General features: G+C 48.4%; 1 protein-coding gene across 1 annotated transcript; it reads left to right on the top strand.

Moving 5' to 3' along the window:
* Positions 1-1,158: 1,158 nt before the first annotated feature.
* DHRS11 (dehydrogenase/reductase 11) lies at positions 1,159-26,565 on the top strand. Its single transcript, XM_081173202.1, has 7 exons — positions 1,159-1,571; positions 16,386-16,595; positions 17,938-18,032; positions 18,699-18,828; positions 20,717-20,809; positions 22,870-22,935; positions 24,141-26,565. Exons 1-7 carry the CDS (start codon positions 1,440-1,442, stop codon positions 24,180-24,182), a joined length of 768 nt encoding a protein of 255 aa, XP_081029328.1. The 5' UTR covers positions 1,159-1,439; the 3' UTR covers positions 24,183-26,565.
* Positions 26,566-26,577: the final 12 nt, after the last annotated feature.

The raw sequence follows: 26,577 nt of genomic DNA, 5'->3' as shown, positions 1-26,577 counted from the left end.
CCCAACGCTGGAACATTTGCAAAGCTACAGGGAACCAGGCAGAGGGCCTTCTCTGTAGTGGAGCCCGCCCTGTGGAACGCCCTCCCATCAGATATCAAAGAGATAAACAACTACCTGACATTTAGAAGACATCTGAAGGCAGCTCTGTTTAGGGAAGTTTTTAATGTGTGTCATTTTAATGTATTTTTAATCTTTGTTGGAGGCCGCCCAGAGTGGCTGGGGAAACCCAGCCAGATGGGCGGGGTACAAATTATTATTATTATTATTATTATTATTATTATTATTATTATTATTGTTGTTAATAATAATTTATTATTATTATCTGCTACCTTACGGACAGGGTTTTCTTCCGTGCCACAGTGGCGTAGGGGGAAATTGAATCCCACTTGCTTCCATGGGGATGTTGGCAGTGTTTGAAATCCCCCACACACACCTTGGTGGTTTTGGATCTGATCCTAAACATACCGTACATGCAAGAGAGTAAGGCTACTTAATATAGGGGACTTGAACCATGCAAAGGACTGTACTGTAAAATTGCAGGAGTCTTTAGCTGCAATTTTATTGTATTTTATTACGGTGATGGTCACTGTGTGCCGTTAAAAAAAAAGTAAACATATATTTCCTTTATTGAGGATTAAAAAAACTACGAACAACTTGTGGAGAACAAATTACAAGGAAGATCAAGCTATTTTTATAGGAAACCAGAAGGCAGGGTTGAGAGAGAGGGAGAGGCAGTGTGGTCCAGTGGCGTAGCGTGGGTTGTCAGCACCCGGGGCAAGGCAAGTAATTTGCGCCCCCTAACTCGTGGATTTGCGCCCCCTAACCCGTGGATTTGCGCCCCCTAACCCCCAGATGTTGCGCCCGGTGCGGCCGGCCCCCCTGCACCCCCCACGCTACGCCACTGGTGTGGTCTAGTGGGTAGAGTCTCCAAATCCTTCACCGCACTTCATGAAGTTAATGGGTCAGTTAGGATCTTTCTCCCAACCTGACCTACCTCGCAAGCTTGTTGTTTGAGGATGAAGCAAGGATAGGCGCTTGATGGCCACAGCGGAGCATGGGCCGTCTGTTTGGCGGGGGTGGGCCGGCGGTGGCTTTAGACCAGAGCAGCCTTCGCTAACCTGGTGCCCGCCAGATATTTTGGCGGCCTGGGATCCCTCCCCCCCCCATATAAAGGACCAGGAGCCAGGCTCGGCGCGGGTGCAAAGAGCTCTGCCCGGCTTTGCCGCGCGCTCTCGTTCTCGGCGTCTCCAGCAGAGGCTGCCCTTGGCGAAAGAGGCGCGTAATTACGCTCGTCTGTCCCGCCTCTTGGCGGGGATCGTCGCCGGGGTCTTGCGCCTGGGCTGGCGGAGAGGGAGGAGGCGGCGGCCGAGGAGGAGGCGGAGGCTGGCCGGGGAGCCCCGGCGGACGGGCAGCCGGGGCAGCAGGCGGGCGCGCGGGCCATGGAGCGCTGGAAGGGCCGCGTGGCGCTGGTGACGGGCGCCTCGGTGGGCATCGGCGCGGCGGTGGCGCGGGCGCTGGTGCAGCACGGCATGACGGCGGTGGGCTGCGCCCGGAGCGTGGACAAGATCGAGGTAGCCCGGGAAGGGAGGAGAGGAGGAAAGGGGGAAGGGGAGAGAGAGCAAGAGGAGGAGTGGGGAAGAGGAGAGGAAGGAAAGGGGGATGGAGAGAGAGAGAAAGGAGAGGAGAGAGGGAGGGAGAGAGGAAAGGGAAGAGAAGGAAGGAAGGAAGGAAGGAAGGAAGGAAGGGGGGATGGAGAGGGAAAAAGGAAGGAGGAATGAGAAAAGGGAAGAGGAGAAAGGGAGAGAGAGAAGGAAGAACCGGAAAAGAGAGAAAGAACGAAGGACGGAAAAAGGGGAAGGGGAGAAAGAGAAGGAAGGAAAAAAAGGAAAGAGAAATGGGAGGGGAGAGAAAAAGAAAGGATGAAAGGAAGAAGGGAAGAAGAGGAAATGAGAGAAGGAAAGAGAGCAAATAAATGGGGAGAGAAGGAATGGGAAGCAGGAGAGGAAGAAAAGGAAGGAAAAGAGGAGGAGAAAGGGATGGGGAGAAAGAGGAAGAAAAGAGAGCTAGAGGGGGAAAGGGATAGGAAACTGGGGAGGAAAGGGAAAGGAGGGAGGGAGGAGGCGCTGCAAGAAGGGGAATGGGAGAAAGGAGGAAGGAAACGGGAAGGGGGGAAATAGGGATAGGAGGAGGGAGAGGCTTGGGGGAAATGGAAGTGGAGGGGGGAATGGAAGTGGAGGAGGGGGGGAAAGAAGGGAAAAGGACACTTTTGGAAAAGGAGAAAAGAAGAAAGAGGATCGGACATAAGGAAAGAGGGGAAGGTGTGTGGGGAGAAATGGGTGCAGTTATCGCGAAGGGAAGGTATTTTAACCAGGCCTTTTAATAAACTGGATGGAATTGTGTTAAGAAGGGGCAGGCTGAGGGGGGGGGCTTACGGGTGGTGGGGATTTTTTTTGGGGGGTGCGGGGAGTCTTCCTTATTGGTTCTCTCAGAAGGGGAAGAAGACTCTAAAGTATGTAGGGGAAACCTCTGCCTGACCTCTCCCCGCCCCCTTCCTCTCCATCGCCCTCTTTCTCTTCGCTGCTCCCGCATTCATTCATTCATTTCGCAGACAATGCTCAGAACACATGGCGTGGAGGGCGGGCGAGATTCTGCCTTGCTTGGATCTGTTTACTGAGCGGGGACGGGGGGGGAGAGATGCGTGTGTTGAATTGGTGGATGAGGGGGAGCTGCGTGTAGCAAGGGAGGGGGCCTAGCACGCGCCGTTGGGGTGCAAAAAGCAGAAAGGGGTGGGTGATCGGGGCGCGTATTTTCCATTAACTGAGCAGATGGGGCAGAATGGAAGGCAGAGCCGTCTCTGCTTGCAAGGGGTGCCCCCAAAGCGGCCCTTCTTTCTCCTTTGTTGGGGTGTGTGTTGAATGGGTTATAAAGTGCAAAAACACCCCCCCCCACACACACACTTTTAGCCTTTTCCAGAAGAAGGTGTTCTCTGTGTGTGGTTTTCTTTAAATTGAAAATTCTATCTCCCAGTGTTAGAAGAGTTTCTCATCAAATGGATTGTACATATTGAGTCCTACGAGTCACACCTTTTTTCCTCGTTTCTAAGATGAAGACACCTTTTTATATTGCCGGGCTATATAAAGTCCCGTTTCACTTTTTCCAAAGATCATCTCGACACTGGAAGAATTAGTTTCGGTTGAATGACGGCATTGACTTTTCGCAGAAAGCTTATAGGCAATGCCATTTCCTTAAATCTATCTTATCTATCTGCCTGCCTGCCTGTCTGTCTGTCCAGAGAGATAGATGGCACGCTTTTGAATTATTTCAGGCCCCATCAGCACTTTACATTTAAAAAAGCGTTATCTCACTTTTAAGCAGTCGTGGCTTCCTCTCAAAGAATCCTGGCCACTGTAGTTTGTTAAGGATGCCAGGTCCATGACAGAGAATCTGCTTTGCACGCAGAAGGTGGCAGGTTAAATTCCTGGCATATCAAATGAGAAAGACCCCGGTTGAAGCCCTAGAGCTGCCAGCCAGTGTAGGTAAGAGATGGGGAATTCCACCTGTCCCAGGTGGCATGGTTAATGGTGGAAATTGTAGTCTAGGAGGATCTTCTAGACTCTAGAGGGCCACAGCCCACAGGTTCCCCAGCCCTGTTCCAGTATTCTTCAAGTTTCCTTGTTGGACTGCAACTCCCTTCCTTCTGGGCTGTTGGCTGGCTGTGGACCATGGGAGTTGTAGTCCAGCAACCTGAGGCTCCTGAGGTTCGAAGAATGCTAGCCTAGATTATGTGGAGGCAGAAGGACTTATTTTGAGCCAGCTCAAAGTGGAGACTAGTGTGCCTGAACGACTCCCAGCCCCCAGGTTCCCATCCTCAGTGGGGCAGACCCAGAGTGTCTTAAAAAGGCTGGAGGAGTCCCTGTTTAGCTGGCAGTGCTGCAATCTCTTGGAAAAATCAGATAGAATCTCTGAGGGCAAAGTGTGCAAAGGATTCAAAGGTTGCAGGTTTCAAGCAATTGCACTGTTTATTTGCCTTTGGAAGGAGGGAGTAAATATTGGCATTTCCACAGGGCTCTCTCTCTCTCTCTCTCTCTGTGTGTGTGTGTGTGTGTGTAATACTTTGGGACAGAGGCTCTAAAAAGTTAAATTGGGGAACTCACTGCCACAAAGTGTGGTGATGGTCCCCAAAGTAAGGTCGGTTTACAGGTTTTTGTTTTGAAACCAGGGATGGGGGACTCCTGGCCCTCCAGATGTTTATGGACTACAACTCCCATCTTCCCTGACCATTGTGCAGATTGGCTGGGGCTGATGGGGGCTGTAGCCTGACAACACCTGGAAGGCGTTGGGGAAGGTTGATGTCTAGATTGCTTCTGAACTAGGTGACTGGTTTCTCTGTCTGAGCCTCTGTAGCCTTGCGACTCAACTCAGTCTGCCCCTGTGGGAGTCTGATCCTGACTCCCTGAAATTGTGGGTCTCCTTCCCTGTAGAGGTGTTGACTGACACCTTCATTATACAGCTTCCAGCTTTTGACACTTGAGGTGTATATTTTAAGGACCCACCTTGTTTTTGTTGCCATAAGTTGTTTTTAAGCTGCTTTACTGTCATCACTGGGACGCAGGTGGCGCTGTGGGTTAAACCACAGAGCCTAGGCCTTGCCGATCAGAAGGTCGGCGGTTCGAATCCCTGCGACAGGGTGAGCTCCCGTTGTTCGGTCCCTACTCCTGCCAACCTAGCACTTCGAAAGCACATCAAAGTGCAAGTAGATAAATAGGTACTGCTCTGGCGGGAAGGTAAACGGCGTTTCCATGCGCTGCTCTGGTTCTCCAGAAGCAGCTTAGTCATGCTGGCCACATGACCCGGAAGCTGTACGCCGGCTCCCTCGACCAATCAAGCAAGATGAGTGCCGCAACCCCAGAGTTGGTCATGACTGGACCTAATGGTCAGGGGTCCCTTTACCCTCTACCTTACTGTCATCACCTGCCCTGATTCATTGGAAATTTCTAAGTAGAGGCTGGATGGCCACCTGTCAGGGATTCCTCAGCTGGGATTTCTGCATTGCAGGGGGTTGGACTAGATGACCCTCAGGGTCCCTTCCAAATCCACAGTTCTATGATTCAATAATAATAATGATGATAATTTCACACTACAGATACAGTAACCACCAGTCCATGCATCTTAAGTTAAACATATGTTAATATAAACCCTCCAAATAGGGTATTGGCACAAAATGGCTCACTAAATGTGCCTAGTCTTACCAGCTTAGAACAACAAGACTGTACATCCGTTGTAGGTTTAAAGGCTAAAAAAATAAAAATAAAAATCACAATAATTTCAAAGCCTCTCAAATGGAGTGAATGTAGAAGCCGCTTAAAATGCCAGATCCTCATTGGTATAAAGTTAATGGCACAGCCTTTTGCTGCGTGTGGCTGCGTGCGATAAGAACGCAGGAGAAAGATTCATGCATATATTTCCGCCTTCTATACAAGATGTGCAGGAACCCTTTTGGAAATATGGAAATAAAGCTGGTGCTCTCTTATCAGGTGGTTGTGGCAAGCTCCTCAAACACCAGTATCCGTGTCAATGTAACCAGGCCGATATTCCCGATAAATTGTCAACCGTTTAAAAGCCGTTTATTAATAACCCAACCCAGGTGGGTGAATGGGTTGCCTGCCGCCATCAATGTGTGTCCAAAATGATTTCCAATATGTTGTTCCTCTTTTCCTAGTGTTTGACATTCTTATGGGTCCATTTTTTAAAAATTATTCTGTATCCTTATATCCCACATTTCCTCTAGGGAGCTCAAAGTGGTTCTCCCCCTCCCCCTTTCATCTTCACAGCAACCCTGTGGGGTAGAGCAGGTCGAAAGCCCCAAACCATTACATCCCACTGGCCCTTTCATTCTCCCAGCCCAGTGTTCTGTTTGCGGCAGTGTGGCGTAGTGGTTAGAGTGGCAGTTGTGAGGCTTGGCGGGGGCAGGGGGGGGAGACTTGAAACTGAATCCTGATACCACTGCAAAAAGTCATTGGGTGTCCCATTCACTGTTTTTCAGCTGAGTCTACCTTGCAGGGGACGCAGGTGGCGCTGTGGGTTAAACCACAGAGGGCTTGCCAATCAGAAGGTCGGCAGTTTGAATCCCCGCGACGGGGTGAGCTCCCGTTGCTCGGTCCCAGCTCCTGCCAACCTAGCAGTTCGAAAGCACATAAAAGTGCAAGTAGATAAATAGATACCGCTCCGGCGGGAAGGTAAACGGCGTTTCCGTGCGCTGCTCTGGTTCACCAGAAGCGGCTTAGTCATGCTGGCCACGTGACCTGGAAGCTGTACGCCGGCTCCCTTGGCCAATAAAGCGAGATGAGCGCCACAACCCCAGAGTCTGCCACGACTGGACCTAATGGTCAGGGGTCCCTTTACCTTCACCTTTACCTTGCAGGGAGGAAGAGTAGAATCAGAACTGTGCCTCTGGGCTTTCCACGCCCCACCTCCACCCAAATCCTTGCCTATAATCCTTTATTATTTTATTCACATAATATACGTTCTTTACAACAAACAACTCCAAAATAAACAGACAACTCCAAAATAAAATCCTTGTCATTATATGGGCAATGGAAAGCAAGCAAACAAACAAAAACAACCCAGGAGATTGCAAGTGTTTCTACACTGCAGTTGGCTTAGCTTTTGGGAAGCGATGGGGATCCTCTTTCATCCCAAGGGCTGCGTTACATTCTGGACAATCCCCCCAAGGCAAATTCCCCCTTCTAGTTTCTACAACCTGCCACCTTTCTGCATTCTCCATCTGGACGAGCAAAGGGCATAGAATTATTGAATCATGGAATTGTCGAGTAGGAAAGGACCACGAGGATTATCTAGTCCAACCCTCTCTTGCCTAACGTGGGGCTCGAACTCACGACTGAGATTAAGTCTCACTCTCTCCCGACTGAGCATGACCAGAACAGTGTGTGTTAGAAACTCAGATATATAAGCTAATCGCCAAACGACCCCTTAAAACTAGGTTATGGTCACCACGACACAATGTCTAGGCGCCATTTTTTTGGCAGTGGAATTTGTTGCTGCTGCTAGTATTCGTTTCATTTATATTTTAAAGAACAAATCTCAAAGCGGTTTACAGCACATTCAACATCAAAGAAAGCAATCCAGAATAAAACAAAGGAAAATATTTCAAATCCTTCTCCAAGCAAGGTTCGGTTTTCGCCATTTTGTGGTTTGCCTTAGGGGCCAAAATGTCTTGGGGCGGTCCTGCAGGAAGCCAAAAACGCAAAAAGAGGGTTCTGGCGAGGAGGTTTGGCTTGAGAGGGGCTTTGGCTTGGGAAGAGTTCCGAGGGCCAGACAGAAAGGCATTTGGCCCTCAGGCCTCAGATCCCCCATCTGTGTTTGAAAGTGTTTTCTTGGGTAGGGATGGCAAAATATCAACTTCACCCACCCTGGGTCTTCACGGACAGCAAGGGCTTCCTGTTTGAGCGGTGATTTGGCCTGCTCCATGACAACATTCCTAATTTATTGTGTCCCTTTGACTGTGATTCCTGGCTTTGCCCCTCCAGGCTGCATCCAAACTACGAGCCCTGGGCTCCCTTTTGCAGATACAGTGGTAAAAAAGGTAAAGGGACCTCTGACCATTAGGTCCAGTCGTGGCCGACTCAGGTTGCGGTGCTCCTCTCGCTTTATTGGCTGAGGGAGCCGGCGTACAGCTTCTGGGTCATGTGGCCAGCATGACTAAGCCGCTTCTGACGAACCAGAGCAGCGCACGGAAACGCCGTTTACCTTCCCGCCAGAGCGGTACCTATTTATCTACTTGCACTTTGACATGCTTTCAAACTGCTAGGTTGGCAGGAGCTGGGACCGAGCAATGGGAGCTCACCCCCTCGCGGGGATTTGAACTGCCAACCTTCTGATCGGCAAGTCCTAGGCTCTGTGGTTTAACCCACAGCGCCACCCGCGTCCCTAGATACAGTGGTACCTCGGGTTAAATACGCTTCAGGTTACATATGCTTCAGGTTACAGACTCCGCTAACCCAGAAATAGTGCTTTAGTTTAAGAACTTTGCTTCAGGATGAGAACAGAAATCGTGTGGCGGTGGCACAGTGGCAGCGAGAGGCCCCATTAGCTAAAGTGGTGCTTCAGGTTAAGAACAGTTTCCGGTTAAGAACAGACCTCCGGAACGAATTAAGTACTTAACCCGAGGTACCACTGTATATTCTTTTGTAGATATGTTATTGCAGAGGAATGTTATATCTTTCATGTGGTGTTGGGCACTCCTGTCTCAGAGGTCAGCATCCAGTGTATATTTAGCTCTCGGCGTGCACGCCCAAGTAGACGTGGGCGTTATCAGCTGGTGCTGTAATCCTGTCTTGCAAGGTAATCAACCCTGGGTTGGGCCGGGCTTTGGGGGATAAGGTATCTTGCAAAGCCAGGCACCAAAGAGAGCGATGCTTATCAGTCACTGTCTCTGCGTGGCGTTGGTGTGTCACCCAGGGCGTGAAGGTTGGAAGGTTCAGGACCATCAGAAAAGCAAGTACTCCTTCTTCTTCCTTCTTCTTCAGAGATCACTCGTAGCCGAGTAAGATTGTCTTCCATAAACTAGGTTTTAACAATGAGTCCGTAAATGACTGTGGAGGCTAATTCTGGACCCACACGTCCTTCCACAGTGGGGAGATAGGTTTCCGGGCGGGAGTTGATCACAGTGAGGAACCTTGCCAAGTGTGCCTTCCTCTTAGCACCCTTCTCCCTTTTGTCCTTTAGTTCAAGCATCCTCAAAGCCTGTGACACCTTTGGTAAAGGCTGTTTTCCAACTGGAGCGCTCGCAGACCAGTGTTTCCCAATTGTTGGTGTTTATACTACATTTTTAAAGATTTGTCTTGAGAGAGTCTTTAAACCTCTTTTGTTGACCACCAGCATTACGCTTTCCATTTTTAAGTTCAGAATAGAGTAGTTGCTTTGGAAGACGATAATCAGGCATCCAAACAACGTGAAGAATCATTGCTTTGACACTGGTGATCTTTGCTTCTTTCAGTACACTGGTATTAGTTTGCCTGTCTTCCCAGGTGATGTGTAAAATTTTTCGGAGACACCACTGATGGTATCTCAGCCTGGATATCTCAATTGGTTAGAGCATGGGGCTGAGAATGCCAAGGTTGCAGGTTTGGTCCCTGTATGGGGCAGCTGCATATTCGGGTTGGACTAGATGACCCTTGAGGTCCTTTCCAACGCTACCCTTCTATGTGTCTATTTGATGTTCAATGGGGATGTTCTTATGTTCTGCTGGTTTTGTCCCTTGTAGAATTGCAGTGAAACGAAGCCCTCTCTCCGCATGACTGAGAGAGATCAGGGCGTAGACCGAATGCATAATTGACCTCAGCATCTTCTTCCAAATCTGGTTGCTATGAGGAATAGCTGGCGGCGAGGAAGCCTTGCTTCTCTGCCGGAAGCCTCGTAAATCAACCTGCCTGTGGGTGTCACCCATTTGCGTCCTTTTTCTTTTATTCAAAAGGGGTGTTCGCTTCTCTCTGGAAAACTGTTTTGCCGTCCCAATGTCGTATATGGCTCTGTCCACACCCCCAGCTCGAAAAAAATCTTTAAAAAGGATGATGCAATGCTGGGAAAGGTGCGGAAAAAGGCAACCAAAATAATCAGCGAGGAGGGGAGGGTTGGAGTGCCACCTGAGCTCTGGAGAAAGGGCATAAGAACCTTGGAAGAGTCATACATATGGGTCAGGCCAAAGCAGAGCCCCCCTAACCCAGCACCCGGTTCTCACTGTGGCCAAGCAGATGCCCTGGAGGGAAAACTCAAAGCAGGTCCTGAGTGCGAGAACAGCTTCTCCCCACTTGCAATCTTCAGCAACTGGGAGACACGCCCCCAGCCCCCAGGCCACGCCCCTCACTGGCCATAAGTGTGTGGCTGGAAAAGTCCTTGGAATTGTGTCTCAGAATTTTGCCTCTTTTTTCCCTGCATGGAAGATCATAATAATAATAATAATAATAATAATAATAATAATAATAATTTTTATTTATACCCCGCCCTCCCCAGCCAAGGGCAGCTAACAAGCCATAATAAAAACAAGTTGAATGAATACAACTTAAAAACAAGATTAAAATACAACATTAAAATATTAAAATATTAAAAAGCAGCCTCATCACAGGAGGAGAAAGGAAAAAGAAAAAAGAAAGAGGGGAGGGAATCAAATTGGCTCCAAGCCAAAGGCTAGGCTTTGTCTGTCTGTCTTACAGCCCCTGCAGAAAGAAATCAGATCCCGCAGGGCCCTGGTCTCATGAGGCAGAGCGTTCCACCAGGTCGGAGCCAGTGCTGAAAAGGCCCTGGCTCTGGTTGAGGCTAATCTAACTTCCTTAGGGCCCGGGACCACTAGGGTGTTGCTATTTATGGACCTTGAGGCTCTCCGTGGGGCATACCGGGAGAGGCAGTCCCGTAGGTACAAGGGTGTGTGTGCAGAAGCTAGCCTGCTTTGCAAAGATGACATTTGCATCCATCTCTCCACCCACTTTTGCGGCTGGCCCCGCCCACCCCAGCATGCGGCCCCTGGAAAGTTGCCTAGATGGAATGCGGCCCTCAGTCTGAAAAAGTTCCCCGTCTCTGATTGTTTCGCAGCAATATTGGTTATGAACGGGTTACTCTGCCTGCGTTGCATTGGCGAGCTTATCCCATCTTCCTAACTTAATGAGTTCTAGGAACCGCTCTCTTTTAAAATTTGAGATTACGTTTTCCTTCTCTTTTTCTTCCATTCCTTTGAGAACCTGGCCAAGGCAGTCTGTGCAGAGATTAGCAAACTCATTTAATAATCTGCAGCTGTTTGGAATCTCGCCTTCGATAAGATTAGATCGGATTAATAATGGGTTTCAATGCCCCCTTCAGGAATTACGTTTTCGATGTCAAGGAAATGCATCATCAGTGAGGCTGAGCATGCTAGTCCTTCTTTTGTTGATGTTCAGATGAACCTCCAGCTCCTGGGCATTGGGAACCTTGCGTTACAGATAGGCTTGACTGTGCCTAACCGTTCTGGGTAGAAAACGAGACACAGGAAAGCTCTTTATACCAAGTTAGACCACTGGCCCATCTAGCTCCAGTGTATTGTCTACACTGGTTGGCAGCAGCTTTCCAGGGTTTCAGCGAGGGGTCTCTCCTTGCCCTGCCTGGGGATTGAACCTCCTGGATGCAAAGCAGATGCCCTACCATTGAGCTCTTGTCCTTCGGCTCTACCTCTCCTTTAAATCAGAACCAGTGAAGGTCCTGTGTGAGTGTCTGGAGGCGGTTGGAGGATGGATGGCGGCTAACAGATTGAGGTTGAATCCTGACAAGACAGAAGTACTGTTTCTGGGGGACAGGGGGCGGGCAGGTGTGGGGGATTCCCTGGTCCTGAATGGGGTAACTGTGCCCCTGAAGGACCAGGTGTGCAGCCTGGGAGTCATTTTGGACTCACAGCTGTCCATGGAGGCGCAGGTCAGTTCTGTGTCCAGCGCAGCTGTCTACCAGCTCCACCTGGTACGCAGGCTAAGACCCTACCTGCCTGCGGACTGTCTTTTCAGAGTGGTGCATACTCTAGTTATCTCCCGCTTGGACTACTGCAACGCGCTCTACGTGGGGCTACCTTTGAAGGTGACCCGGAAACTGCAATTAATCCAGAATGTGGCAGCTAGACTGGTGACTGGGACTGACTGCCGGGACCACACAACACCGGTCCTGAGAGATCTGCATTGGCTCCCAGTACGTTTCTGAGCACAATTCAAAGTGTTGGTGCTGACCTTTAAAGCCCTAAACGGCCTCGGTCCTGTATACCTGAAGGAGCGTCTCCACTCCCATCGTTCAGCCCGGACACCGAGATCCAGCGCCAAGGGCCTTCTGGCAGTTCCCTCATTGCGAGAAGTGAGGTTACAGGGAACCAGACAGAGGGCCTTCTCGGTAGTGGCGCCCACCCTGTGGAACACCCTCCCTTCAGATGTGAAGGAAATAAGCAGCTACCCTATCTTTAAAAGACATCTGAAGGCAGCCCTGTTTAGGGAAGTTTTTAATATTTAATGCTGTACTGTTTTAACATTTGATTGGGAGCCGCCCAGAATGGCTGGGGAAACTCAGCCAGATGGGCAGGGTATAAATAATAAATTATTATTATTATTCAACTAAAAATAAGTTAAGATTCTAGTCCTCATGCCAGTCCGGAATCAAATAGGAAAGTAGGGGGCCACTGCCTTAGTTGGCCCATTAGCCCATTTAAGCTCTCTATTTTCTACACAGACTGGCAGCAGCTCTTCATGGTTTACTTGGAGATGGCTGGGATTGAACCCAGAACCTTCTGCATGCAAGGCCTACCCACTGATAATAATAATAATTTATTTTTTTTATACTCTGCCCATCATAGAATCATAGAGTTGGAATAGACCACAAGGGCCATCGAGTCCAACCCCCTGCCAAGCAGGAAACACCATCAGAGCACTCCTGACATATGGTTGTCAAGCCTCTGCTTAAAGACCTCCAAAGAAGGAGACTCCACCACACTCCTTGGCAGCAAATTCCACTGTCAAACAGCTCTTACTGTCAGGAAGTTCTTCCTAATGTTTAGGTGGAATCTTCTTTCTTTCAGTTTGGATCCATTGCTCCGTGTCCGCTTCTCTGGAGCAGCAGAAAACAACCTTTCTCCCTCCTCTATATGACATCCTTTTATATATTTGAACATGGCTATCATATCACCCCTTTAACCTCCTCTTCTCCAGGCTAAACATGCCCAGCTCCCTTAGCCGTTCCTCATAAGGCATCGTTTCCAGGCCTTTGACCATTTTGGTTGCCCCAACCACTCTGGGCAGCTTCAAAAAATACAGAGGGAAAAGTGGGGGGAAATCAAACATTAAAAGCTTCCTGAAACAGGACTGCTTTTATATGTCTATGAAAAGTTATATAGTTGTTTAACTCTTTGATATCTGCTGGGAGGGCGTTCCACAGGGCAGGTGCCACTACCAAGAAGGCCCTCTGCCTGGTTCCCTGTAACTTTAATTCTCGCAGTGAAGGAACCGCCAGAAGGCCCTCGGTGTTGGACCTCAGTGTCTGGGCAGAATGATGGGGGTGGAGATGCTCCTTCAGGTATACTGGGCCAAGGCAGTTTAGGGCTTTAAAGGTCAGCACCAACACTTTGAATTGTGCTCGGAAATGTACTGGGAGCCAATGTAGATCCTTTAGGACCGGTGCTACATGGTCCCAGCGGCCGCTCCCAGTCACCAGTCTGGCAGCTGTGTTCTGGATTTTGTTGTAATTTCCGAGTCACCTTCAAAGGTAGCCCCATGTTGAGCTCATTGCAGTACAGTGGTACCTCGGGTTAAGTACAGTGGTACCTCAGGTTACATATGCTTCAGGTTACAGACTCTGCTAACCCAGAAATAGTACCTCAGGTTAAGATCTTTGCTTCAGGATGAGAACAGAAATTGTGCCCTCGTGGCACAGCGGCAGCAGGAAGCCCCATTAGCTAAAGTGGTGCTTCAGGTTAAGAACGGACCTCTGTGCTTCAGGTTAAGTGGTGCTTCAGGTTAAGAACGGACCTCAAATTAAGTACTTAACCCGAAGTACCACTGTACTTAATTTGTTCTGGAGGTCTGTTCTTTACCTGAAACTGTTCTTAACCTGAAGCACCACTTTAGCTAATGGGGCCTCCCATTGCCGTCGGAGCACGATTTCTGTTCTCATCCTGAAGCAAAGTTCTTAACCTGAGGTACTATTTCTGGGTCAGCGGAGTCTGTAACCTGAAGCGTATGTAACCTGAAGAGTATGTAACTCGAGGTACCACTGTAGTCCAAACAAGAGATAACCAAAGCATGCACCACTCTGGCAAGACAGTCTGCAGGCAGGTAGGTAGGCAGGCAGGTAAATCCATACCTTTAAAGCCACAGCCCTTTTGCTATTTGACCCACCATTAGGTTTCCATTCCACCGAAATGCCGCCACCTGACATTGCTTTGTGCCATCGATTCCTGACCGTCAAAGTGGCATAGTAAAAACAACAAATTGCTTAGATCTGCTTCTTTATTTTTAGCATGCCAGCAATCAAAAACCAGAGCCCATTTCCCAATCAAAGCAGTTTCTCACTTGCTGAGGAGTTCTCTCCCCCAACCCGTGCAAGGTATAACCACCGTGTGAATAATTTTTAATTCTCCCCTTCCTTAAATGCAATTTGATTGCTACCCTTTGACATCCATCTTCCTTATTCAAATGATGCTCAGAAAAAAAGAGAGAGGAAAGGCTCTGTCAGTTAGAGCTCAAACCTTCGCCTTACCTCGCCTGAGGATTGCGCTCCCCCCGCCTCTTCTGAAGAGCTTTGATGCTCACCGGAAGGGACACCCCGTCTCTGACCTGTCAGCCCGGGAGACGGTGACAAGCTTCAGGAGAGCGAGGAAACGTCATGTGATGTCTGGATTCCACAGCCTCCAGCTCTGAGGCACAGAATCCGGTCAACGTGGGACCTCAGAGCCTCAGGGCTCATCCCCTTCCCTTCCCTGACGAAACAACAAAAATAACTCAGTGGTTGTTTTGCTGTTAACTGGGGTCAAGGACTTCTTTGAAATGTGGGAAGGATCTGTGCAATAATGCCCTGAAACTCTTGCCGCCTGGTTTCATTGAATGACCTTGAACTCTTATTATTGCGATGAGAGAGGGACGAAAACAAACGTCCACATTGTCGTCGACATCGCCATCATCTGCACTCCATGCTCTGGTAACTTCCAGATTGGACTACTGCAATGTGATCCACGTGGGGCTTCCCTTGAAGGCGACTTGGAAACTTCAGTTGGTTCAAAACGCAGCGGACAGATTGCTGCCTTCAGATCTCATAGAAGCCCTGTTTGAAAACAGCTGCACTGGTGGCCAGTTTGCTTCTGCGGCCAACACAAGGTGCTCACAGTGTTTTAAGCCCTAAATGACTCTGGCCCCAAATACCTGAAAGACTGCCTCCTTCCCTACAGACCTTCCTGGGAGCTAAGACTGGCAGGGGGTGCCCTCTTTGTTGTTTAACCACCCTCACAAGCTCAGGGGTGGTGACCCAGGACAGGGTCTTCTCTGTGGCAGCCCCTAAATTGCGGAACTCCTTCCTCACAGAGTTGCGTCTTCATTGCACAGCTTCCGGTGAACACTGAAGATGCACCTTTTTATAACAGTGACACTGTGTATATTTTTAGGACGCCACCTTATTTCTGTAATTTTAAGTTGTGAAGCCTTCCTATAGCTAGTGCTCAGGGTCTGTTCCAAGATGGTGCACTAACCCAGAGGAAGCTTTTATATGGCATCCATGAGGCACTTCCTCCCTTCCCCGTGTCAGCTCCGGGCTGGAACTGAGGAGAGTCAAGGTCAAAAGCAGCCTATCTGGGAGAAACTTTGATGTCTTCTGATTTGTCACCTGAGGCAGTGATGGCTTCCTGGCTTGTGATAGAGCAAACTGAGATGGGGGGGGGGGAGGGAAAGGTCAACCAATTCCCCTTCTCTTTTTCATACGTTGTTTTCATCCCAGAATCTCTCTTTCTGTCAACTCCTTTTCTTGCCTTTGCTTGTCTTGCTGCCATGGCCTTGTTTGATCACCCTTAGTCAATCTTTGGCCCTCTGAATGTTCTTAGACTCCCATCAAACCCTGCAGCAGACATGGGTAGTGGTCAGCCATGATGATACCTGTGGTCCAGGGTTTCCCAAGCTTGTTGTTAGCCGCCCTGAGCCCGGCTTCGGCTGGGGAGGGCGGGGTATAAATAAAAAAATATTCTTATTCTTATAATTGGGTCTTCAGCTGTTTCTGGACTACAGTTCTCATCATCCCCTGACCACTGGTACTACTAGCTAGGGATGATGGGAGCCATAGTCCAAAAACAGGTTTGGGAAACCTTGCATGGTCCAGCAACATCTGGAGGCCCTTCATCTTCCATGTCAGGGAACTGACATCGGAGCTAGAGGCGGAGGGAAGGCTCTCAAATGATGCCGGAGAAGGGCCCAGCAGGGAGAGAGGCAGCTCCGCAGATGGGGAAGCAAATCAGCGCAAGACCAGGGATATTGAGGGGCTGATGGGGGAATCGGCGAGAGGGCTCCAGGACTCTTCACCGGACACCAGCGGGGAGAGCACGGGTCCTCCGCTACCCACGCCCACCCTGCACAGAAGACTTCCTCGCAGAGAGAGTAGGAGGAGACTGGGTGTCAAACAACTTTTATGTTGGAAAAGATTTAAGAAACGCCCACTGACGGATTTTGCTAGCGACTGAGGCAGCCACGAAGTGAAGGGCTGCCCAGACTGAAAGGTTTAGCAAGGCAACAAAGCCTGGAGAGGCGGCAACTTACGCACGAGCAACCCATACACATTACATTCCACCCCTGCCTTTATCAGTTCCATTCTGAACTCTTCACCTATGTCTCTTCTAGAAATTGGCAGCAGAGTGTCAGAGTGCCGGCTACCCGGGCACCCTTATCCCATACAAGTGCGACCTCTCCGTTGAAGAAGAGATCCTCTCCATGTTCTCCGCCATCAAGACCCTCCACCAGGGAGTTGATGTCTGTATCAACAACGCCGGCTTGGCCCGGCCAGAGCCCTTGCTCTCTGGCAGGACCGAGGGTTGGAGGACGATGATTGACGTGAGTAGAGACCAATCCAATCTGTGGTTGTTGTTTTTTTTTTTTAAGTGGGTTTGTTGGGTGAGAACCCCTGTTGTCACTTTTCTCTTCCTGGCCTAGATCCTGCGCGTTGAGAGGCAGAAATATAGAGAGTGCAAGCACATTGCTTTTCCAAGGCTCCTGTGTGAGTGTCAATGCCAACAGAACTCATCTGAGCCTTCCAGAGCCCATAGAGTTGAAAGAGGAAGTGGGGAAAGAGTGCCATTCTTCCAACTTCCTCCATCAGCTCTATGTGCTTTTCAAGGGAGAGAAGGGTAGCCACCCGCAAGGGAGCAGGGTGTGATGGTTGTGAAAACTTTGCAAAGTGAAAACTTTGCATAGATGCTGAGGTGTTATCTTCTGCTATGCAGCAGCTAAAGACCAAGCGCTCATTCAGAATTCACTGTGCAGTTAACTTACAGTACAATATGTAACCCGCCTTGAGTCCCATCCTGGAAAATGGTGGGGTATAAATAAATTAATAGTAGTAGTAGTAGTAGTAGTAATAATAATAATAATAATAATAATAATAATAATAATAATAATAATACAATGGGATACATGTCTACTGAAAAATCTCTTTATGTTTAATGGAGCTTACTTCTAGGTAAGTGGCTACAGGATTGCAGCCTAGACTTTGGCATTGGGAAAAAGCAGGATCCTGTGCCTTTAACGGCTCAATGGCAGGCAGAAATTCACCAGGTTAGAAATACCTTTTCTAATAGGGAAATACCGTTATGGGGGAAACTTCCCCTGTTCACATTCAGTCCGATATTTTATTATGCGGGTGGCCGCTGATTTATTTTGGTGACCTGCAAAAGACGGCACACATTCATATATGACACAGAGCACATGTGCAAATTCTGCAAATCTTTTGAGAGGGCCCAATCCACACATGGTGTACCAGGCCCAGAAGATCCTTTGGGCAACCGTGTTTGGGGAGTTAATTTTCATCAGGATCAAGGCATATGCCAAGGGAATGTTAAAAAGCCTTCATGCCTGCATCTCACGGCGCTGATCTTTATCAACCACCCAAGCAATTATTTAAAAGAGTAAGAAGGAAAAAAACACCTTGGTGCACAACTACAAGCCTCAATTAACTTACACATCTAGTTTTGGCTCTAAGGTATTCCAGCACAACAGCTAAACCTTATCAGTTCCTAGGTTTGCAAATGTTAAAAAAACAAACCACCCCAGTTTTAAAATGATAAAAGTTGGCAATGGAAAGGAATAGCACGGTGCTTCTTTAGCTTCAAGAACAGTTACCGAAATGCAAAAGCCTCAACTAATTTCTAGATGGCATTGGGCTTCCCCTGCCTTTCAGGTGAACGTGATGGCTGTGAGCATCTGCACCCGGGAGGCCTATCAGTCCATGAAGGAGCGAAGCATCGATGATGGCCATATTATTAACATTAACAGGTGGGCGAAAGCAAAGCAAAGGGATGGCGCAATAGCAATGCCCTTGAGTTAAGTTTTCACGCAAGGCGTCTGAAGACATTTAGGTTAGCTTACCCAGATGCTGGTGTATTTGTAGTTTACTGGTGGCTTCATTTTTTTAATGTCTTAAATAGTTGTTTCAGCTGCTTTTACCAAAAATTTTATTGTTTTTTTCTTTTTGCCAACTGCTTTGATTTTTGGTTTTTTTCTTTTTACAGTTAAGCAGTACAGTGGTACCTTGGTTTACAAACAGTGCGTGTCCCGGTTTGCAAACTTTTTTTAGATTACAACCCACTTTTTGGATTACGAACAAATTTTTTTTGGAGGCCCTATTGGCGAAAGCGTGCCTTGGGTTACAACCTGTTTTGGTTTACAAACGGACCTCTGGAAGGGATTATGGTTGTAAACCAAGGTACCACTGTATATAAATTGTAGGGGGGAAAGATAAATAAATGTGTGAATTACAGTCACTAAGCTAAATGCTGTCAAGTTCAGGGCTTGTTTGCCAAACAGAGAGGCCCATTGAGTCCTGCATGCCAGAGATCCTGCACACCAGTTTACAAAGTCATAACTTTCTGTAGAGTTTGACTCTGTTGTTCTGCATGGAGGAATTTTATTTTATTCCCCCCTTTTTGGGTTCCCTTGCAGCATGAATGGCCACAGCGTGGTCCCTCAGTCCGTCGTGCATTTTTACAGCGCTACAAAATACGCCGTCACGGCGCTGACCGAAGGGCTGAGGCAGGAGCTCAGGGAAGCGAAGACACACATACGAGCCACGGTGAGTTTAGCTTATGCCCGCTCTGGGTTTGCCAACCTTTACTTGGCGCATCAGAGTTGGTGCCGTGGGCGTCAGTGGCGCAAATGGCATGAGACAAAATGGCTGCCGTGGGCGAGGACATAGCACAAAATGGCAGCTGGGCTGGAGGGTGCAATACAAAATGGCCACCACATCTGAAAGAGCAGGGGAAGGGCCACAAAACAGTGCAAGCACACTCCTTTCTCCCCAGAATCAGTGGCCCCATGAATGGTGAGGGGAAGACGCACTCCAGTGGTGTGAATGGCCTCTCTCTTTGCCTGAGATCTTGGGAGAGCTGCTGTCCATCAGAGTAGGTAACACTGCACTAAATGGACCCAATAGTCTGACCTGTGGCCCTCCAGATCTTCTTTTGTCTCTGACCATTGGTCACGCTGACTGGGGCTGATGAGAATGGGCCTACATCTGAAGGCCACAGGCTTCCCATCTCTCTGCTCAACGTCACATCAGAGCTCTACAAAGTCAGGATGAATCCTCGCTGGACATTTCATGACTCAGGAACGCAAAAAAAGATGCTTTACACTGAGCCAGACCGTTGGTCAGGCATAGGCAAACTCAGCCCTCCAGCTGTTTTGGGACTACAACTCCCATCATCTCTAGCTAACAGGACCAGTGGTCAGGGATGATGGGGGTTGTAGTCCCAAAACATCTGGAGGGTCGAGTTTGCCTATGCCTGCCATTGGTCCATCTAGCTCAGTAATGACCATGCCAGTGGACAGGAAATCTTTCGCCCCTTCAGAGCTTGTTGGACTACAACTCCCATCATCCCTGACCAGCGGCCATGTTGGCAGGAGCTAATGCGAGAGAGGCCTACATGTCCCTCATCCTTGGACTACAGGGACTGGTAGTGGCTCTCTGGGGTTTCAGACGAGTCTCTCTGTGTCCAGCCTGGAGATGCTGGGAATGGAACCTGGGACCTCTACCACTCAGCTCTAAAAATAAGATAAGATGCTAGTCCTCATGCTGAATTAAACAGGAAAGCAGGAAGATGCTTTATCCCAAGGAAGACCACTGGTCCATCTTGCTCAGTATTGTCTACACTGACTGGCAGCAGCTCTCCAGGACTTCCGGCAGAGGACATTCCCTACCTGAAGATGTTTGTGGTAGAACCTGAGACCTTCTGCATGGAAATAATAATAATAATAATAATAATAATAATAATAATAATAATAATAATAATAATTTATTATTTGTACCCCGCCCATCTGGCTGGCTTTCCCTAGCCACTCTGGGCGGCTTCCAACAAAGATTAAGAATACATTAAAATGCCACACATTAAAAACTTCCCTGAACACACACTATGCCTCTGAGCTCTTCCCCTAAAAATGGAGCAAGTTTCTAGTCCTTATGGTTCTGAATTGAGGGCCTGTTTAAAGAATATCCCCGGAAACTGCCTTCTACATCGGTCCACCTAGCTCAGTGTTGCCGACACTGACTGACAGGGGCTCAGACCGGCACTTTCTCTCCCAACCCTACCTGCAGATGCTGTAGATTGAATCTGGAACCTTTTGCATATGCAAAGCAGATGCTGTACCACTGAGCCGTTCCTCCTTGACCTACGGCAGATTACAGAGCCCCAGCATCTGTCGCGTTGCTGTTCGGCAGCCAGACCTAATCTGCAGTTATTTTTCTCATCAGTGCATCCGATCTGTTCCTTTGGATTGTGTATGGGGAAGCTCTATCCATTAGACCTCGAGTGATCATTAAGGGCTGTCTTCTTCGAAACGCTGCTACAAAACCGGCCAATCATTTCCCTCCATATCTTTTGCTCTGTAATGAAAAGAGGAGTTAGCAAATCCCGTTAGGGCGCTGTGTTTTTGTTTGTTTGTTCCTTCCCTTTCTCTTTCCTTAGAGTATTTCTCCGGGACTGGTAGAAACTGGATTTGCTTTTAAACTCCACGATAATGACCCAGAGAGAGCAGCAGCGACGTACGAGAGCATTAGGGTAGGTGGCTGAGCGCATGGATGCGACAGGCGGGGGAAGCAGATGAATTGCACATGTTCAAATCATTTTGGTCTACGTGAAGAGCCTGTTCCTTTCTGTGCACTGAGATGCTTCTTAGCATTTCTGGCGGGGGTGGGAGAAGCGAATTATTCATTTACTCACACTCCACCTTTCGTGCAAGGAGCGCAAGGTCGTTCTCCTGCTCCTCCCTGTTTATTATTTTATTTTATTTTATTTCCTCACAGCAACCCTGCAAAGTAGTTTAGGCTGAGAGTGAGCAAGTGGCCCAAGTTCACCCAGTGAGAGCTAGTCTGGCACACTAACCACTACACCACACTACCTCAATCTTTTATCTATTGTTGTTACCAATAAAAAAAAAGGACCTGTCAGCTGGATCAGGCCAAAGGCCTGTCTTGATTCCTGCATTGCATGGGGTTGGACTAGATAACCCTTGGTGTCCCCTCCAACTCCACAATTATAAGATTCTATGATTCTAGCCCAGCGGCCAAGCTATTTACTTGCTTCTTTATTTACTGCGGGACGGGGGTGGTGCTGTGGGTTAAACCACAGAGCCTAGGACTTGCTGATCAGAAGGTCGGTGGTTTGAATCCCCGCGACGGGGTGAGCTCCCGTTGCTCAGTCCCTGCTCCTGCCCACCTAGCAGTTCGAAAGCACGTCAAGTGCAAGTAGATAAATAGGTACCGCTCCGGCGGGAAGGTAAACGGCGTTTCCGTGCACTGCTCTGGTTTGCCAGAAGTGGCTTAGTCGTGCTGGCCACATGACCTGGAAGCTGTACGCCGGCTCCCTCGGCCAGTAAAGCGAGATGGGCGCCGCAACCCCAGAGTCGGCCATGACTGGACCTAATGGTCAGGGGTCCCTTTACCCTTTACCTTATTTACTGCATTTATATCTCACCTTTTTCTCCAAGGAGCTCAAGGTGGCATACATGGTTCTTCCCTTCCTCATTTAATCCCCACCACAACCCTGGGAGGTAGGTTAGGCTGAGAGGCAGTGGCCAGTCCATGGTTACCCAGTGAGCTTCACGGCTAAGAGTCCAAATCTAGGACTCTTAACCATTACGCCACCCTGGCTCAATCTATGATCTGTTGCTGTTGTTACATAAAAGAACCTGGCTGCTGGATCGACCCAAAGTCCCATCTGGACCAGCGACCTGCTTTCACAGAGGCCGGCTACATGCCCCAAAGTGAAACCTGCAAGCTGGGCCTGAGTTCAAGAGCAACTCTTCCCCACCTGCAATTCCCGGCAAATGGTATCAGAAGCCTCCTAGCTCCTCCAGGGGAAGAGGTAGAACATCGCTCTCATGGCTTGGTAGCTGTGGATGGCCTTCTCCTCCATGGTTTTGTCCCTTTGCAACCACAAGGTGAAGTGACGACCAGTTGCATGACTTTAAATATGAAATATACAAATTCATGAAGGATAAAGGCTCTTGGGGGCTACTTATGATGCCAGCAAACAGGCCACCCTCTAAGTAGCAGGAGACGTTGTGGGGTAGCAGTCTTTCGAAAGCGAGGGCCCCAAACCGTGAAGTGTATGTGTTTTATGAACATTGGAAAAATGTTGAAATGAAATTACTTGGCTCTTGTAAAAATGTTTAAAGAATTAGGTAAAAAGGTAATGGTTATGAGAAGCTGGTAAAAATAAGATTTAAGTTTTAAGTTTTAAGGTTTTTTATAAGATAAGATGAAAATAGAGTAAGGTAATGTAATGACAGAATATTATGAATTATGGAAAGGATTTGCTGTGACAATTATTAATCAAGATACAAGAGATGGGAGGAGGAGGAGGTCATGGAAAGAAGGTAATGAAAGTGGAGAATTTGAAAATGATGGTTTTATTTTTTCTTTTTCTTTTTCTGTTTTTGTCTTTTTTCTTTGTATTTTTTTTAAATTTCTTTTTTCAATAAATATCATTTAAAAAAACAAAAACAAACAAACCGTGAAGTGTGTGAGCTTAGCAAGAAATCTTTGAGGGTGCACGCACTCCGAGGCCTGCTGCAACCAAACTCATTCTCATTTCTTCGTTTTCCTCTCTCCTTCCAGTGTCTAAAAGCAGAAGATATGGCCAACGCCGTCATATATGTGCTCAGTGCTCCACCTCACGTGCAGGTCAGTCGAGAAACCAGAGCAACCCCCTCAGTTCAAGGAGAAGAAGAAAGGAAGGCTCCTTTCCCGTCGGCTAGGCCTCTGCATCTGTTGGTTGTGCTGGAAAGGACAGAGATGCAGGGGTCATCGTTCCCTTCAGCTCGATGCGTTCCTCAGGCTGGCGGCTGGATCCATGACGACCAGCCCTTGTCTCCTTTGCCCAGGGGATGGGGAAGAACCATAGAACCATAGAATTGTAGAGTTGCAACGGAGGGTGATCTAGTCCAGCCCCCTGCAATGCAGGGATCCTGCCCGCAGCTTGCCAGAGGATTCTGTGTGTGGACCTCAGGCTATTGCAGGGAAACTTTGGCCCTCCACGTGTTGCTGAGCTACAGCAAGAATGGGATCAAGGGAGCTGTGGTTCAGCCGCCTCCGGAGGGCCAAAGGTTCCCTACATCTGGTCTAAGGTAGGCAGTGCTCAAAACTGTGTCAAAACACACACACACACACACACACACACACACACACACACTGATTGTGGCAACTGAGATTTCTTTCCTGTGTCAGAACCAGGGAATCTGTGGCTCTCTAGATGCCACTGGGCTCCAGTTTCCATGAACATGGATTGATTGAGTGAAAAAAATTGTATGCCGCTTAACTGTAAACGCAACCCAAAGTGGTTTACAAACCATCCATGAAATATACCCATTCATGTCAACATTAAAAACATCAGCTGGAGCTGATGGAGACTGGAGACAAAAATGTTTGAAAGGCTGCAGCTTCTCAACCCCTGATCTGAATAAAAAAGTCTTCATCAGTCAACAGAAGACCATTAGAAAGGGAGCGAAAGAAGGTTCCGGAACGTAGCAGCAGGCCTTGAGAAAGCCCTTTCTTGAGTTCCTGTCAAATGAGCCTCAGATATCAGTACAATAGAGAGAGGGGTTGTGGTATTCAGAGTCCTCTTGCCTGGTTCATGGTCCCACAAGGGGTTATTTTTGGGTCCATCCATCCTCCAACAGAATCCATTTTCCTGGGACTGTGAGACACCTCAAAAAGAGCGTGGTGATGTGGTGCTGTTTCTGGAAGGTGTCTAGAGAGAATGCAGCATAACCCCCAGATAGATGTACCAGTGGACACACGCACTCAGAGCCTCCTTAAAATTCCTAAAGCGTTTTGTTCTGTTTTGGTTCCACAACACTTTGGCTGACATGTGCCGTTGTCTCTTCTAGATTGGTGACATTCAGATGCGGCCTACCGAGCAGGTATCATAGCGAATGGAAGAGGATTCACTGCTGGTGTGGCACAGCAGGGGGTATGGAGTGCCACTGATCCGCTCAGGGTTATCCTTCTGTGACGTTTTAAGTGCTGCAATAGGAAGAATTGATCCTCCCTCTCCCCCATTACTCTCCCATTTTGAGCTGACGTCAGCTGAGCGGAAACTCAAAATGGAAAGGCGCTGTTGATTGCAGAAGTCTTCTCTCCTGTGCTCCACTTCATGCGGAAGTAACAGAGAAGCCGATCCCAGAATCCAACCTCAACTGACTTCAGGGGTGTGGGAGCTTAGGATGTCCAAGACGGCCTAGCTGGCTTTTGATGAATGACTTACCAGCTTCCCTCCATTGCTGAATTGCTGCCAACTTCCCCGTAAATGCCACGTGGAGCATTCTTTCCTCCTTGCTCTTTGCTACCAACCCAAACTCTCAAAACAAGCCTTGGTTTCTGCGTCTCTCTCCAATCCGTCTCTGATGAGCACTGCAACAACATTTCCCCCTTTGGAACTGCAGATGCTGAGGATTCGCCTTAATATCCATTTCGCTAGAAAGATGCTTGAGCCAGGAGTTGCCATTTTCTGCTGCAGAACGACTCTCTTTCCCACCGCCATTTTAGCTGTTGCGACTTCCTTTCCAAAACAGAATCCCGGGAAGTGTAGTTTGGAGAAAGGGGGTAACGGTGCTGTTAGCGACCTCTTAACAATTCCCCGATCACAAAACTACGCTTCCCAGGGTTCCTAGGGAAGATGGGGGACGGCTATTAAACCAAATTGTCTGTGGTGAGGCTAAACCTCCTTCAAGGCCCGCCTTTGCTAACCTGGTGCCCTTCAGCTGCTTTGGACTACAACTCCCATCAGCCCCAGCTGTCGTTCAAAGGAGCTGGAAAGGCACCCGGTTTGTGAAGGCTGCTCTGGCCAGTCATGGGTGCCCGCACCACATTTTATGAACAGCAAAGTAATACAACAATTTGTTAATGATGTATTCGGTTCATGTAAAATGTTGGGTTGAACCACAGAGCCTAGGGCTTGCCGATCAGAAGGTCGGCGGTTTGAATCCCCGCAACGGGGTGAGCTCCCGTTGCTCGGTCCCTACTCCTGCCAACCTAGCAGTTCAAAATCATGTCAACGTGCAAGTAGATAAATAGGTACCACTCCAGCGGGAAGGTAAGCTGCATTTCCTTGCACTGCTCTGGTTTCGCCAGAAGCGGCTTAGTCCTGCTGGCCACATGACCCGGAAGCTGTATGCTGGCTCCCTCGGCCAATAAAGCAAGATGAGTGCCACAACCCCAGAGTCGTCCGCGACTGGACCTAACGGTCAGGTGTCCCTTTACCTAAAATGTTGGGGTGTGTGTGTGTGGAGCAAATACATTTTTATAGAGAGAAGTGTGTATGTTTGTGTGTAGTGCAAGGGTACCTCATTGCAACGACCCACCTTTTTAAAACACAAAAACCCTGCCTGATTGTGCACTCTAGGAGAGGAATAGTGTACAATGAGACAGAGGAGACTTCCAGCTGCCTGATTCAGCCAATCTCAAAGAACAGTGATGGAGATGGGCAGCTGGTAGCTGCCTGAAGGGGCCACCAACTTAGATGACTTAGGCAATATTTGCAGAAGATGCACCTACACTCATGGAGCCTCCAGGTGTAGCGGTAGTCTACCTCTTAATTTCAGTTGCTGTGGGGCAAACAACAGGAGAAGGAGGTTGCCTTCAGGCTCTGCTTGGAGTATCTGGCTGACCAGCGTCGGAAACAGGATGTTGGGCAAGACAGGCTTTTGATCCGATTTAGCAGGACTCGTCTTACATTTTGCCAACCTCTGTCTGATGCTTTAATCCCAAAGGCACACATAGGGAATAAACCCTGCTGAGCCCAATAGGACTTCCTTTGGAGTAAAAACACTGTTAAGGCTCCAGATTCTGTTTGACTTGTTTAATTCCACAGAACCACTTCTCCTCCTTGAATTACCAACCTTATTTAGGACCATAGAATTGTAGAGTTAGAAGGGACCACAAGGATCATTTCACCCCACCCTTTCTCCAAAACACTCCAGTGTGTTCTGCAGAGGTACTGTTTATTAGGTGGGCTGCCTCACGCTACCAGTTGCCTTGGTGCAAATTTTCTGAACAGGGGTTTTCCTAAGCCAGACTCTCGGCTATATTTCTGCCGCTTGTTCGAATCTCCCTTAGGGTGGGCTCATTTGGAATCAGCTAGATGGAACAGCTGGGATTCTAGCACTGCAATGGCAAAAATAAAGAATAAAGGAAGAATTCTGTGTGTGTGTTTTAAAAATCCCTCGAGTGATGACAGTGATGCAGAAAACGCTCTAACCTATCAGTATGTTCTTTAACTGTGAATTGTAAAATAAAAACAAAGGGGAAAACTGTGTTTCTGATCTG

This window comes from Podarcis bocagei (assembly GCF_964188305.1).
Source record: "Podarcis bocagei genome assembly, chromosome: 15".
Taxonomy (NCBI): domain Eukaryota; kingdom Metazoa; phylum Chordata; class Lepidosauria; order Squamata; family Lacertidae; genus Podarcis; species Podarcis bocagei.
The sequence above is the reverse complement of the archived record's forward strand: the minus strand, read 5'-3'. Positions and strand labels throughout refer to the sequence as shown.